The sequence below is a fragment of the Apus apus genome, chromosome Z (assembly GCF_020740795.1).
Source record: "Apus apus isolate bApuApu2 chromosome Z, bApuApu2.pri.cur, whole genome shotgun sequence".
NCBI lineage: Eukaryota > Metazoa > Chordata > Aves > Apodiformes > Apodidae > Apus > Apus apus.
In genome coordinates, this window is record NC_067312.1 from 9,694,761 (window position 1) to 9,709,930 (window position 15,170).

Consider the following 15,170-nt stretch of genomic DNA (forward strand, 5'->3'; position numbering starts at 1 on the left):
GAAGTATTAATTGCTGGGTGTCTGATTTAGGGTGTGCAGTGAAAAAAAAAAAAAGCCTCAAGATGCTGAGTAACATAAACCAAAATACGGGTAGCAACTTATTGTCTGAACTCTGTCCACGCTTGTAAGCCTGGGAGAGCTTAACTGAGACATTGAACCTACAGAAAACAAAGTGTTTGATTATAGAATTAAGCTTGGTATCGTAAGTCTGTGACCAATAGGATGAATCAAAGGTTGCCCCAGCAACCTCAGTTCTTGCATTTTCTAACTTCTGAATACTTTTCTTTGAGATGCTAATAATAGTCTGTTAACTTTTTTTTTTTCCTTGTAGCTAATTATGTAACAGAAAAAAATGTGCTTGAATTTTAGAGATGTGTATGAAGGCCAGTTGTTGTTATGGGCCTTTTGCTAGTGAATATACAATCATTACATTGATACTTTATTTGTATTGCGGATGTTTTTGTGACCTCTTCCCTGTTGTACCAACACTGTGTACTGCAGGAGAAAGAAAAAAGCTGTCAAAGAAAAATAATTACATTTTAGACAGTAGTTTATGGATAACACTTCGATACATTAGAAAGAAGAAGAAGGAAGCAATGGCCATCATTCTGAGCTGTGGTGGCAGGACACCAACTACCTGGGAGCTACCAAGGACTGAGAGGGGTTTTAAGGAAATGTATTAAGGCTCTGGAAAGATTTACAGGGAGCAGGAGCTTGCAAAAGAAACAGCAAAAGAACAAAGTACAGATACAACAATAAAAAGGAATATCAGGACTGCCTTATTCAGCAGGTGGTGCTGCAGTAAATTTTGTGCTAGTATCTGAATTAGGAGGTGATGTAAAAGATTTTGTATTCTTGACTTCCCCATGTTTGTTCCTTGTAAGACCTTTCAAGAGATCTACTGGTTTTGATGAGTGTTTCCAACTGCTAATATTGTCAAAATACTAAGATCTCATCTCTTCATGTTTGTGGCATCTTTCATCTGTGTTCCAACAGTTTTATGTTCTTTGGGACAAACCTTCTATCACCTCAGGCACTTTGCTATTGTAGACTGCTGTAATGCATCCCTGCAGGAATAATGCTTGCATCCCGAAGACTGCCTTCTGCTTTTTATACTGACTTCAGTAGAGTTGCAGACTTTACCTTCACTGGCCAGAGTCCAGGATATCCAACAAATAACATACTCAGTTTTCATTGTTGCTGAAGTATGTCTGTGTGCTGAGGGGGATGTTCTGTCTAGGCAGAGGACGAGAGTTTTGCTGAAGGGCTCTGGAATGAGCTAAGGGCCAACTCCTTCCTAGACCCTACTACTGCTTGCCAGACAAGCCTGTGTCATCTCCTGCAGTTATTGCTGTCCTGTCTTTGTGGAGCACATGTGGAAGAAAGCCCAGGGCCAACAGTGGTCAGTGCGTGCTGGCTCCCATCTTCCCTCTTCAGGTTTAGCACACTTTTGGAGTGGGCTGTGTCCGTACCATGAAGCACTAGGCCAAGATCTGTATGATAGATAAGTAGCCCTAAGGGATAATTTGGAGGGGGCAGTTGGAGGGGTTTTTTTTAGCTCAAAATACCAGATAAACTAAGTGTCATTCCGTAACTGTCCTGCCAGTCATGTTCCTGCTCCCTGCTATGGGTGAGCTACTTCATTTGGTTCCCAGGGAGCCCTGAAGCAAGCTGCCGCAGCCAGGGAGGTGGTAGAGCAAGAATGAAACAAACAGTGAAGGGTGGTAAATCCCTCCAACTGATGCAGGATTGAGATCCCTGTCTTGAACATCCTCTCCCAGTCGTACACAACCGGATGTGGTGGTCTCAGCTGCCCCTTGATAAAGGATAAAAACATGCATGGGATCAAAATTTAGACTTTCAGAGCCTCGTTCTGTATTTTAAATAGTCTGTAAACTTTGTTACACTCAAAATCTTGTTTACAGGCAAAGAGTAGGCTCACCTTATATATATAGATATAAAACTACAAGTTTATTGTTAGTATGACTGAGATTTTAGTCTAAACATTACCATCAGTCCAGTTCTAATTATTACAGAAAACAGGAAGTACTTCTGAAAAATACCCAACACATACTAATAGTAACGCAGTGAAAATTGCTCCATGCAAGCTTCCTAGTTTTTACCTCTTTTCTAGTTTTGTGCTCACCCTTCTTCTGATCCTCTGGTTCCCGAGGCTTATGGTTTTCTTTTGCTGTCAGTGGTGGTGGTGTGGATGTTATAGCAAATTGTCAGCATCTAGGGTGATTTGGGAAGGATAATGTGTCCATGTTCATGGTTTGTTCTTTACTCTAGGCCCCGCCTGGAGTTCCTTTTATTGTTACCTGATACACTTTCACACCTTTCTCTTTTTGCATTGGTCTGATGTTCCACATTACATGTGATGTTACTGTATGTGATGTTTTGTAAGTGTGCTAGGTATTATTATTTTGTTTTCTTCGTTAACCCTAAGCCCAGCTTTTGGTTCCCCTGCCTGCAGGTCTGCATTTCTCTAACTGTAAGAGCTACAGGCTCTCTGATGCCAAGCCTGTGCTCCATCTTATCCTCCCCTGCCTGTACTCCTCTATGCCACATCCTGGATCTCTGAGTCTCTCTATCATACCAGGCCTGTACTATATTGTTAAATTACTGTAATAAAACCATGACAGTACCATACCAAGACAAGAGTGGTAAAGCAAATTGACCATAGGCCTCTGTTTATTTAGAAAAATTGCTTACACTCTACCCTCTAAACCCTTTATAATGTGGGGAAGAGGGCAGGATTTGTTCTGCTTCTTTCCAGTGCAATCTAACTCTAGCTTTTCTTCAGTGTCACTTTTGGATTTTAATACAGATGCAGATATGTATTCACAGTTGGCTCACTGGATTATGTTAATTGAAATGAATGCAACTGCCAAGATGAGTTTACCCTCAGATTGCCTTGTCAATGTAATTGCTGCTGTGTAATGCTTTTATAGACTCATTTACAAAGGGTAACAGTGGGTAGGCTTTGTTTAATGAATAAAATGAAGAGTTTGATTTTGATTTGGATCTGAATAAAATTCTGCTCTGAAACTGTGTTTTACATTTTTTGCTTACATCACATCTAATTCACATGTAGCGAGGAGAGAGGCAGCTGTGCAATCCAGTGATCTCAGCAGTGGTTGTGATGCTGGGGCTCCTGAACTCTCTGCTCTGCTACCAGCCCACTGTGGGATTGTAAAGGACATGTCATAACTCTTTATTTTCTCCATTTGAGTCATAACAATTTGTATTTTAAAGTGAGGCAAATTTTCTAATCATAGAAATGTCTTGGTCTGCTCATTTTTCACTGCTTTAAATAGTTATATTCTGGAATAAAAATAATCCTTGATGTGGAATCCCTTTTACATGAAGCCATGTAAAACCAGTTTTACATGGCTTAGCTTGTACAAAGCGAAACAACACTGAAAGTTGCTGCCTCTCATCTCTGCAACAGTTTGTTCTCCTTTGAAAATACTTTTTTTCTGAATTCTTATTGTCAAGTCTTAACAGATAATGGGGCTTTAGAAACAAGAACCGGGGATTCTGGTTCTAAGTCATTATGGATGCCTAAGTGTTTAATACACAGGAAGCAGATGGTAGAAGGTGAATATTAAGTTTTCATAATGAAGGGGAATAATGAGAAGAGTCTAGTCTTGTCCAACCTGGCCTTAAAAACCTCCAGGGATGGGGCATCAACAACCTCCCTGGACAACCTATTCCAGTTCCTCACCACCCTTAGAGTGAAGAATTTCTTCCTAATATCTAACCTAAATCTCCCCTCTCTCCATTTAAACACATTACCCCTTGTCCTGTCACTGTCTTCTCTGATGAAAAACCACTCCCCAGCTTTCCTGCAGCCCCTTTCAAGCACCGGAAGGTGCTATAAGGTCTCCCCAGAGCCTTCTCTTCTCTAGGCTGAACAGCCCCAACTCTCTCAGCCTGTCTTCATAGCAGAGGTGCTCCAGCCCTTTGATCATCCTGGTGGCCCTTCTCTGGACCCTCTCCCAACAGCTCCATGTCTGTCCTGTGCTGAGGGCACCAGAGCTGTACACAGTACTCCAGGTGGGGTCTGACCAGAGCAGAGTAGAGGGGCAGAATCACCTCCCTGGCCCCACTGGCCACACTTCCCCTAATGCAGCCCAGGATGCAGTTGCTCTCTGGGCTCCAGCACACACTGGTGGCTCATGCTGAGCTTCTCATCTCCTACCAGCCCCAAGTCCTCCTCCTCAGAGCTGCTCTCCAACCATTCTTCCCCCAGCCTGTGTTTGTGCCTGGGGTGTCAACCGACCCAGGTGCAGGACCTTGCACTTGGCCTTCTTGAACTTCATGAGGCTGGCACTGGCCCACTTCTCCAGACTTTCAAGGTCCCTCTGGATGGCATCCTTTCCCTCTTGGGTGTCAACCACACCACACAGCTTGGTATCATCAGCAAACTTGCTGAGGACACACTCAATCTCACTGTCCCTGTCTCCAACAAAGATGTTAAACAGCACTGGTCTCAATACTGACCCCTGAGGGACACCACTTGTCAGCTGCCTCCATTTGGACATTGCATCACATTGTAGGAATGGGTCTGCTGTTTCTGAGCTCACTGTGACATGCAAACATTTGGGAGAAGAACAGCCATTCTGTTTGACTAAGGCAGTAGAACTGTATGTGTGTGTGACAGTTTTATCACTGGTAGGCAGTAACAACGGTAGTGCTTCTTCATGCTGATAAACTGCTGTCTTTTCTTAGAATCATAGAATCATTTAGATCAACCCTTAAAATCATCAGGTCCAACTATTAACCCAGCGCTTCCAAGTCCACCAGTAAACCATGTCTCTAAGCACCACATGTACACATCTTTTAAATACCTCCAGGAATGGTGACTCAACACTATGAAAGTGACTGCCTTTTATTCAAATTATTAATAGACAAAATACTGGTGTACTTGGCTTTCGAAACATACCATTACAGCAAACATTATTAAGCATTTGACACTTTCATTCTGCTTTGGTTAAATTAGGAAACAAGGTGCTTTGAAGGCTTACATTGAGTATGTTCTTGCTTCAGGGCAAAAGTGGACCTTCAGGAGGAAAAGCAGTACCACCAAGACCTACTAAAGGTGCATCTAAAAAACGGGTAAGATCCACATATCTACAAGTCTTTTTTTTTTTTTTTCCCCTTCATTATCTATGAGATGCAAACTTGATTCAGTCTGAACAATGGCATATTTTGTGGGTTTGCTAACATTCCAACTGATTTAGCAATAAGGCTTTGCTCTAAATTTCCACTGAGAAGGGGATTACACTAACACATTAGAATAAAAATAACAGCTAAAAAAAGGTGCAATTTAGGTAAACTGTAAGATGAAAAGATTAAAATAAAATGTTTTGGATGTAAATTTCAAAATATAGTCTGAGAAAATTCAAAAGGTAACCCATATTCATTTAATTAACATAGAAATACAAGCATTAGAGAAAATAACTGCTAGCCTCATGATAGTGTTCTTCTGTTGGGCAAATAAATGCTTACAGTACCTTTATTTAACCTACCTTCCTCTTATTTAGCTCCGTTGGCATGGATAGAAGAAGGACCATTAACATGCCTTTAAACAGGCAGAGTGACAATCAGCTTTTTACTTCCTTTAGGACAGATAGCAGTCTTGTTAAATGTCTCTCTTTTGACCCTTTACAAATGGAAAACTATTTACTTCTAAATGAAAACCCACAGCACTTTTTATCTCTTTCACGAGGGAAAACAGCACTGAGCTAACTGGCATTGAATTGTGTATGATGAATGTCCTGCAAGCAGGTGTTCATGTGAGGAGCACTAAATCATGCACAGCTGTTCTGCCACTGTAGTCTCTTACGTGTCAGAGCACCTGACCTTCCTTACAGCCTGCCTCATTTCAGCTCCGTTGGGGAAAAAATAACAGGCTGCAGGCTTTGACTTTTCCTGGATGCCTGGCATACACAGAAGCCCTGTTACTTTCAGCCACTGCATGTTTTCACACAGCATTGTGCTTTTTACCTTCGTGGCTCTCTGCAGATAACAAAGCTTTGCTGGGTCTTGTCTCTGTACCTGCAAGCAGGCTTCACTTACACCCTGGACTCATCAGCAGCTCTGGCTATAAAATTAGGACACCTGAGCTAGCTGTATTTAAAAGAATGATTGATCTATTTTAAATCAACCCTTTACACATTTCTAACTGAAGGGAGAAATTTTTCCTGGAGCAGTTAAACACTTCAACCAGCAGCTTTGCATTCTGGCAGTTTATCTGTAATGACAATTAATTTAAATTCATCCTGCAGTGACTCCCTTCCCGTTAATGATATATCATGACATCAACTCAAGCCCACCTCAAGGAGTGCAGCTCTTTCTATGTGTAGAATGCAGACCCACCTGCCTTTCCAAGACAGTGGTTAACATTCCTCCAGGAGCCACCTCTCGGCAGCTTTGTATCTTCAACTAATTTCTAAGTGTAGCTTATAGAATAGTGCTTCAGAAGTAATGGCAGGTCCTTGGCTTGTACCCTTGAGTAGCCCTAGGTATAGCTTGTTTGGGTATGATATGGTCAAAAGGAACAGAATTGCCATCTTTTAAGCTGAAGTTGGAGTTATACGAGTTTTGTAATTGGAGTTACTGCAGTTCTGTTACAGGTCAGAGTTACCTTCAGACAGCAGCTCCTCCAACCCACTGAACACTTTGTTGGCAAGTGTAGCACTCCAGCAATCTTCAGATTTGGGCTGGCCATTTGGGGTTATCTGCTCTGCTCCAAGAGCAGATGGATGGGGAAATGCTCTTTTGTCCTCCTTGCTCCATGCCTGGAGAAGTGCTGCTCTGAGAGGGAGCAAAACAGTCACAGTCTTGGTGCACTAATGCGCTTGTTGTTCATGTGCTAGGATGAAGATGTCTCCACTGAAGTGGGACAGGGAGGAGATGAATGGGCAGCAGCAAAGACTCCAGATCAACTGGAGCTGACCAAAGCTGTGAGTAAAGCAGTGCCTGTAGCTGTCATGAGATGTGTACAAAACTCCATAAGCTGAAGCCTAACTCTTACCCAAAGAGGGTAAGATGGCTTTCAGCTGGAAAACAGGAAGAATGTGCTTTGAAACACAGTTCTGGCCTTAGGACCAGGTATCTGCATGGAGCTGATCCAAGAGGGAAGTGGGACTGTGACTTCACTCAGATAAGGAGAACCTCAGAGCCAACCCTGAGCTTTTCAAGTGCTTGTGTGTGATAGGCAGGACAGGAAGGTGTCCTACAGTTTTGTGGCCATTTCTTCTGATCTTGGTTCAGTAAGATTGCTGTCACACACCCTTCCAACTGCAGTTGTCTCTCTCTTCCGACTGCCATGTAAAACTGGCATAGCTTTCTGTCATACATGTAGCTTTGAAAGGGAAGCTTCACATAATTCCCCCCACTCAGGTAGTGAAAACAGTTAACACCAGTACTGTTTTTTGTTTGTAGTGGTTGAACCTGCAAACACTGCTACTGAGTTTGTTCTTCACTCTCTTTTTGGACAGTATACACTTCAACACACGTTGTCTTTCTTGCTATATGGAATGCAGAGCTTGCATTTTTCAAGTGCTCCTATAGCTTATATAATAGTTAACATTGCAGCTAAAGAATTCAAGAAAGCCCTCTGAAATACTACGTTAGGAAGCGAGATGACTGTCATGAATTCCAGTCTGAGCCACCTTGACTCCAAACATTGTTCTTGTGGAGGCATCAGCTGCATCTGAGGTATCTGCAGGGAACTGAACATCAAAAAAACTGACTGCAAATCTGGTGATTTTTGTATTGTGTACATTGTATTAGTAGTGGAGTTTTATTTACAATATTATCTTGTTTTTATTCCAAAGGAATTAGAAAAGGAATTTACACGCACTCTGTCATCTGATAATCCCCATGCTCCCAGGAATCTTGTCAGATACATCTTTAAAGTAAGTTTGTCATGAACTGCAAAACCAGGATGAGACTTGGTGCAATTAACTAGTTTTGTGATTGCCTTTGATATGTAGCCGTATATATTTCCTTTTAATGTGACCTCATCTTGTTACATATTTACTGCCAATGGTTCCTAAAGGGTTTTGCAAAGGTAAAAGTTTAAAAGCATTGATGTATTTTTTCAGAAATAGAATATAACAATTGCATGTAACAGATCAGTTGTTTGAATTATTGGAGAGCTCAGAAATGTGCTTTGTGAAGTCACTGGCAAGAGCTCCCTATTCATGACAAGTAGGAGTGAGCAGGAGAGAATGCATCAAATACTGCTAGGAAACATCCAAGAGTCACACGTCCACATTTGTGTGTGCAGAGCATAAGCTGCTTTACCCTGGCACAGCTCGTCCTGCTAGCATGTACAGCTAGCAACACACGCTGCCTCAGGGGGAGAGTGGAATGATAGCTTTGCCTCCCACTTTTCCTTTGGAAGGGTTACACTCCCTGAAAGAAAGGACACAGTGAGAGCTCCGCTGGCTTTAGTGTGGTATTATCATCAACCTTTAGCAGGGAAGAGACAATCAGGTGAAGTATTCCCAAGCCTGTCTCATCTCTGTGCTACTGCAACTAGTTTGACAAACGGTTACATGAGATAACCAGAGAAAACAGATCAGCCTGGTGGAAGCAACTAAATATCTTCTATATGGAGTTGGTGTTTTCCATATTTATGGGCTAGAAACAAGTGATCAATGATCCATATCCACAAATCCTCCACGGTGACTAAAATGGAGTCTAAGCTATGCTGTGATCTCTACAGAAAACAAGCATATTTTGAAGCATCTGTGATCTGCAGTGGCTTCTGATTGCTTTTAGGTGCAGTTCAAAATCTTAACACACAGTTTGAGACTAGGTGTGTGCCTACACTTTACAGTAGTACACAAGCAAGTGCCAGTCAAACTAGCTTCAGACAGGTGAACTAGTACAATGATTATAAACCTGGCCATGGTGCTAAGAGCCTGTACTGTGTCCAGATCAGAGATGTTCTTTATGAATGGAGCTGCTCTTGTGTAGGTGCAACAACTCATGCAGGGATCTCAGCATAACAGGACAGGAGAGTCTCAGTGAGTCCTGTGTGGTAGAGTATCACAAGAACTATGTTTAAACTCATTTGCTGTGGTAGTGGTGGAGAAACACAGGTTGCACATTCTTGTTTCTTTTCATTGTAATTTTAATTTATTGCTCTTATAGTCCTGAGATCTGAATAGCCAGAAGAAATTCAATGTAAGTATGAAAATAACAGACAAATATTTATTGAGAACAGCCTTGAGGAGAAGGACCTGGGGGTATTGGTCAATTAAAAGCTCAACATGAGTCAGCAATGTGCACTTGCCACCCAAAATTCAGCCGTATCCTGGGCTGCATCAAAAGAAGTGTGGCCAGCAGGTCGAGGGAGGTGATCCTGCCACTCTACTCTGCACTTGTGAGTAGTTCTGTGTCCAATTATGGAGCCCTCAACACAAGAAGGACATGGAGCTCTTGGAGCAAGTCCAGAGGAGGCCACAAAGATGATCAGAGGGCTGGAGCAGCTCTGCTATGAAGACAGGCTGAGAGAGTTGGGGTTGTTCAGCCTGGAGAACAGAAGAATCCAGGGAGACCTCATAGTGCCTTCCAGTACCTGAATGGGGCATATAGGAAAGCTGGGGAGGGACTTTTTACCAGGGTGTGTAGTGATAGAATATGGGGTAATGGTTTTAAACTGAAAGAGGGGAGATATAGGATAGACATTAGAAAGAAATTCTTTACTGTGAGGGTAGTGAGGCACTGGAACAGGTTGCCCAGGGAAGATGTGGATGCCCCATCCCTGGAGGTTTTTAAGGCCAGGTTGGACAGGGCTTTGTGCAACCTGATCTAGGGGAAGGTGTCCCTGCCCTTGCAAGGGGTTTGGAACTAGATGATCTTCTAGGTCCTTTTCAACCCAAACCATTCTAGGATTCTGAGTGTGGATCTTCTTAGCTTTAGTAGTCTGGGCTACACAGTGTTTCTCATGTCAAATATTGTTTTTTCTTGCTAAATTTATTGGTTTTTTTCTCTTTGTAGAAGGGAGCATATGAGCCAATAAGTGATGTTGATCAAATGGCCATTCATATATCTTTTAATGGAAACCTGATACCTAAAGATTCAGATGAAGGGAGACGACAGAGTATCAAGTCAGGCAGTGAAGCAGGTAGGTTTGTTATCTGAAAGCACAATCATTTCCAGCAACGCACTGGTACCACTTACTCAACAGGAAGGAATGATCACGCTTTATCACTATGGAGTTGAACAGCTCTGACTTTGGCTTGCATCTTTCTCAAGGAACAAAACTGAAAAAAACAAGCTGGCAGAGGTTTGCCACAGTGCAGAAAACAGTGCATGCTTTTTTGAGGCATGTGAACACTTAACACTGAAATTTTCAGAACTATTTAGAGTCTTCTAAAAAATCCTCCACCACCATTAGGTGGATATACATGCCTAAATTCCTTAGCCTACTTCGAAAGTTTCAACCATGATTTAAAGCAGAAATATTTGGTGGCTGTGTGATCATTCAGGAAATTTTCATATACTTGACCAACTCTTACACTCTTACCAGATCATCTCCTTCTGGACAATGTGAGATATAAAATATTGAGCTAGTTGGATCTTTGATGTGAGCTACTATCATAATTATTGGGTTTTCAGTCAAAAAGACACCTTAATCAGAGGCTGAAAAGCTCTGTTGCTAATAAAGCGTTCTAGGTCTGAATTTGTAGCAGGGAAAGATGTACTGTCTAGTGATTTTTTCATATTTCTGCTATTTGTGAAAGGAGAAGTTTTGTCACAAGAAGTGTCCTTTCAGGCTGGAAACTGTCATACATGATGACAACACTGGATAAGCTCCTGAAAACAGTTGTTACTTGCAGGTTCTTAGGGTCAGCACCTCTTTTATTTTACACTTAACAAAATGTGCATGAGGATTTAAAGTAGGACAGAGTGCTGAATGGGATCTGCAATGCCATGAAAGCATGGGTTGTTATTGCTGGCAGTACTTTTTGTAGTATCCAAGCCAGCTAGTTTCAAGCAGCCTGATGCTAGCATAACTACACACTTAAGGCTGTAATTAGAATGCAGACATCCACCATTCTCTAAGAAGACTAGCATATTCATTTTTATCCATATAAACAAGAACAAACCGTATTATAAATCCTATATGCCTTGAAAACACATTTCATGGTTGTACATAATTGCAGCCATTTCAGAGGGCAGAAAGGTCCAGAGCTGAAGGGATATCCCAGAACAAAACTACTCAGATCTGAAGTGGATTTCAGAAATTTATTTCATTCCAGACAGAATTACTGCAGTTTAATTCTAGTAATAACATTTTCTCCTTTTGTGGCTTTAAGCAAACAATCTTTAAGCAAATTGGGGATTGGTTATAATGTTGTCTAATAAGATAGCATTAGAAAAGGATGCATCTGTTATTAATGCCTCAGAAGATAGAAGGATCTGCAGAATATGGTATAATATATTCTATTATCCTTTTATTTTCAGAAAAGGCTCCTGATGAGACATCTACAGTAACACCAGAACAGGCAGATGAAGAAAGTGCAAAAGATACCCAGGTAATTCTCCACAGCCAGCTGAGAGCTGTCCAGTTTATTTTTAATATGAAATTTTCAATTCCTTTATTACAAAATGACCTTGCTGGGAAGCTCCTCTGATTGCTTCTTTTATGCCTGACATGTCTCTACTGTGAGTGACTTCCACCAGATTTTACTGAACAGCTGGGGTCCTCCTGCCGTTTTTGTCTTGGAGAAACTATGTAGGGAAATGGGGTCTCTCACACCACATCTGACTTTATCTAGATTTTATGTCAAGACAGAGTGTAATTTGTTGGGGTCTGGAATATTCTTGGACAGCCAATGTATCCCTGAAAGAGAAATTGGTGGGAAAAAAAGTTATCTTTAATACCTTATCAATGATCTGGACAAGGAGATTGAGTGCAGCCTCAGTCTGTTTGCAGATGACACCAAAATGGGCTGGAGTGTTGATGTGGCTGAGGGTAGGAAGGCTCTACAGAGGGACCTGGACAGACTGGGTTGATGGGTCAAGGCCAATTGTATGAGGTTCAACAAGGCCAAGTGCTGGGTCCTGCACTGGGGTCACAACCACCCCAGGCAGCACTACAGGCTTGGGGAAGAGTGGCTGGAAAGCTGCCCAGAGGAAAAGGACCTGGGGGTGCTGGTGAACAGTGGCTGAACATGAGCCAGCACGTGCCCAGGTGCACCAAGAAGGCCAACAGCATCCTGGCTTATGTCAGGAGTAGTGTGGCCAGCAGGACCAGGGCAGGGATTGTCCCCCTGTGCTCAAGGGGGCATCTTGAATCCTGTGTTCAGTATTGGGCCCCTCACTACAGGAAGGACATGGAGGTGCGGGAGGGAGTACAGAGAAGGGCAGCGAAGCTGATGAAGGGTCTGGAGAACAAGTCTTATAAGGAGCATCTGAGAGAACTTGAGTTGTTTAACCAGGAGAAAAGGAGGCTGAAGGGAGACATCATCACTCTCTACAACTGCCTGAAGGGAGATTGTAGTCAAGGGAAATTGTAGGCAGGTGGAGGTTGGTCTCTCCTCACTTGTAACAAGCAAGAGGACAAGAGGAAAAAGCCTCAAGTTGTGCCAGGGGAAGTTTAGACTAGATGTTAGAAGAAACTTCTTCACTATAAAGGGTTATTAAACACTGGAACAGGCTGCCCAGGGAGATGGTTGAATCACCATCCCTGATGGTGTTCACAAGCCATGTAGATGTGGTGCTGAGGGACATGGTTTAAGCACTGAGCTTGCTAGAATTAGATTAAGGGTTGCTAGAGAATGATTCTGTGATTCTGTGAAAGAAGCAGGCATAACTACCTGAAATAATTGGGGTTGGACTAGATGATCTTTCGAGGTCCCTTCCAACCCCTATGATTCTATGATTCTATGATAAGCAGCGGCTGGATTTAAAGGCAGTAGGCTAATCAGGAAGGGAATATGCTGTGAGAAGTTTGTTTTTATCCACACAGTGTCAGGCCTGGGAATCAAGTTCAGACTAGTTTCAGATAAAGCTCACTTTCTAGCAAGGAAATGGGTCCCAGGGTAATGGGACTCTAATACAGTCTTCTGGTCCCTGAGTCTAGTTTATTAAAGGCATTAATGCTGTATCATCTCACTCATGTCAGGCTTTGTTTTAAAGTATCTTCAGTTACTTTGGTTTTCCGTATTCCTGTTTAGATACTGTTTCAGAATCTCCTTGATCGTGTTACTGGAAGTCTCCTGATTTCCATCTCAAATAGTGATTCTTCACTTACAGTCTCCTTCACGAGGCAGCAGAAATCTAGAGGTGTAAGAAGCTCTTTTGGAGAAGGAAAGAGGTATCTGGTTCTTTAAAGGTGAAGTCACTGTTCTATTTTCTTTCAGGCTGCAGGAGAGGAGAAGGCAGGGGCAGCTGGGGCGCAAGTAGCAAAAAAGGAGAAGAAGATTGAAAACCGGTTCAATTACACTGAAAGAGCTACACTGACCCTCAGCAACCGTATGCAGGTAAGCTGCCATTTCCTTCAGTGACTTGGAGGACCTTTCCTTTGGGAGGGCATGTATGTTGCCTCTGTATATGTCATATCCTGTGATCTCAGGGAAGTTGTGGCTGCTCCCTCCCTGTAAGTGTTCAAGGGCAGGTTGGACGGGGCTCTGAGCAACCTGATCTAGTGGGAGGTGTCCCTGCCAATGCAGGTGGGTTGTATCTAGATGATCTTTAAAATCTGTTCTGACCCAAACCATTCTATGATTTCCATTATGTCTGTAGATATAATTAGGAGAAAAAAATAGTGGTTTACTATGGTAATGTCCTGGTTTGAGCCAGGATGAAGCCAATTTTCCTTTTACTGATTTTTTTTTTCCTTCAGTGAGCTTTCTTTTAACTAGCAACATTCTGTTCTAGCTAGGCTGATAAGTCATTGGAATGTTTTTCTAACTGCTGGGGCTTCAAGGCTGCACCTTCACTCTGCTGGCTCAGACACTACGGGGAGATCTGTGACCCCCTGTAGGAGGCTGAGTTAGACAGACAGCAAAACTGGCCAGAGATATTCCATTCCATATGTCTATGTAAGCTCAGAGGAAGGTCAGAGATCACAGAAGACAACTTCCTTCTTCTTCCTCTTCCCTTCTCTTCCGTCCATGGCTGGCATCTGGGGAGGACTCCGTCCATCCAGCACCGTCGACCCTTATGCTCGAGCTCTCCTGACCCTCATCACTCTCCGCTTTCTCCAGCAGCAGCTCCGGGATTTCTCAGGACTGTTCCAGCTCAGGAGATGCTGTGGGAGTTGCTGGGGGTGGGGGGAGGCGAGAGGCTTTTGCCCATATCTGAACATACCTGTATATAATTGTATATATTTTCTTATATCATTAGAGGTTATTTAAAGCTATGTAGTTTAGTTTTCAATCCAGCCAAGTCTCTCTCTTTTTCTCTCTCTCCTTCCCTACCTGGGTGGGAGGGGGAGGGGATCGAGAGCATTGTTGTCAGACCTGAGTCAAATGGTGACAGGTAAAACATTTGGGATAATGAAAATGGTGACAGAACAACTCTTGCCTGATGAATAGCTGACAAGAAGTTTTGGTGCTACTGTAAATCCTTAAAACTCTACTTATGTATAACATTTATCATGTTTATTTTCTCATCTGAAAGAGTGTAGAGCAATGGTTATGGTAACAGCTGAGGGCGGGAATCCATTAATTCCATTTCCTTTTGCCACTGAGTCCTGTTATGGCATTGTACTTAAATTCTTACCTATGGAGCAGGGATATAAGTGCCCTTATATTAAACGAAGGAAGGTTTTGTTAGGTACAGGTACTAAGTAACAGACCCATGTAAGTTTGACAAATCTTTACTGATGCTACATGGTACATCTTGCTCCCATTCTGTGCATGCATCTTCAGATCAGTACACACCCAAGACCTTATGTTCCTTCCTAATATGAGCCTGCAGCCATTCCCTGTGAACATGTCTTCACAGGATCCCCTGATGGAGCAGTGTCAGTGATTCTGGCCCCCAGCTGGGTGCTCAAAAAGGAGCTTTTTGAATTAGAAATACAAGTTTCAGAGAGAAAATGTCTTGTTTGCCTTGCTGCCTTGGAATCAGATTGTATCACAGAATCACAGAATTGTCAGAGTTGGAAGGGACCTCTAGAGATCATCTAG

The 15,170-nt window shown here is 42.5% G+C and overlaps 1 protein-coding gene across 1 annotated transcript in view; it reads left to right on the plus strand.

Moving 5' to 3' along the window:
• DNAI1 (dynein axonemal intermediate chain 1) overlaps positions 1–15,170 on the plus strand; it is a 159,335-nt gene that overhangs the window by 6,366 nt on the left and 137,799 nt on the right. Inside the window, exons 2-7 of the mRNA XM_051642737.1 lie at positions 5,056–5,124; positions 6,888–6,974; positions 7,851–7,931; positions 10,027–10,153; positions 11,497–11,567; positions 13,398–13,517. Coding sequence (XP_051498697.1) covers positions 5,056–5,124; positions 6,888–6,974; positions 7,851–7,931; positions 10,027–10,153; positions 11,497–11,567; positions 13,398–13,517 — 555 coding nt within the window. The remainder of the gene's footprint in view (positions 1–5,055; positions 5,125–6,887; positions 6,975–7,850; positions 7,932–10,026; positions 10,154–11,496; positions 11,568–13,397; positions 13,518–15,170) is intronic.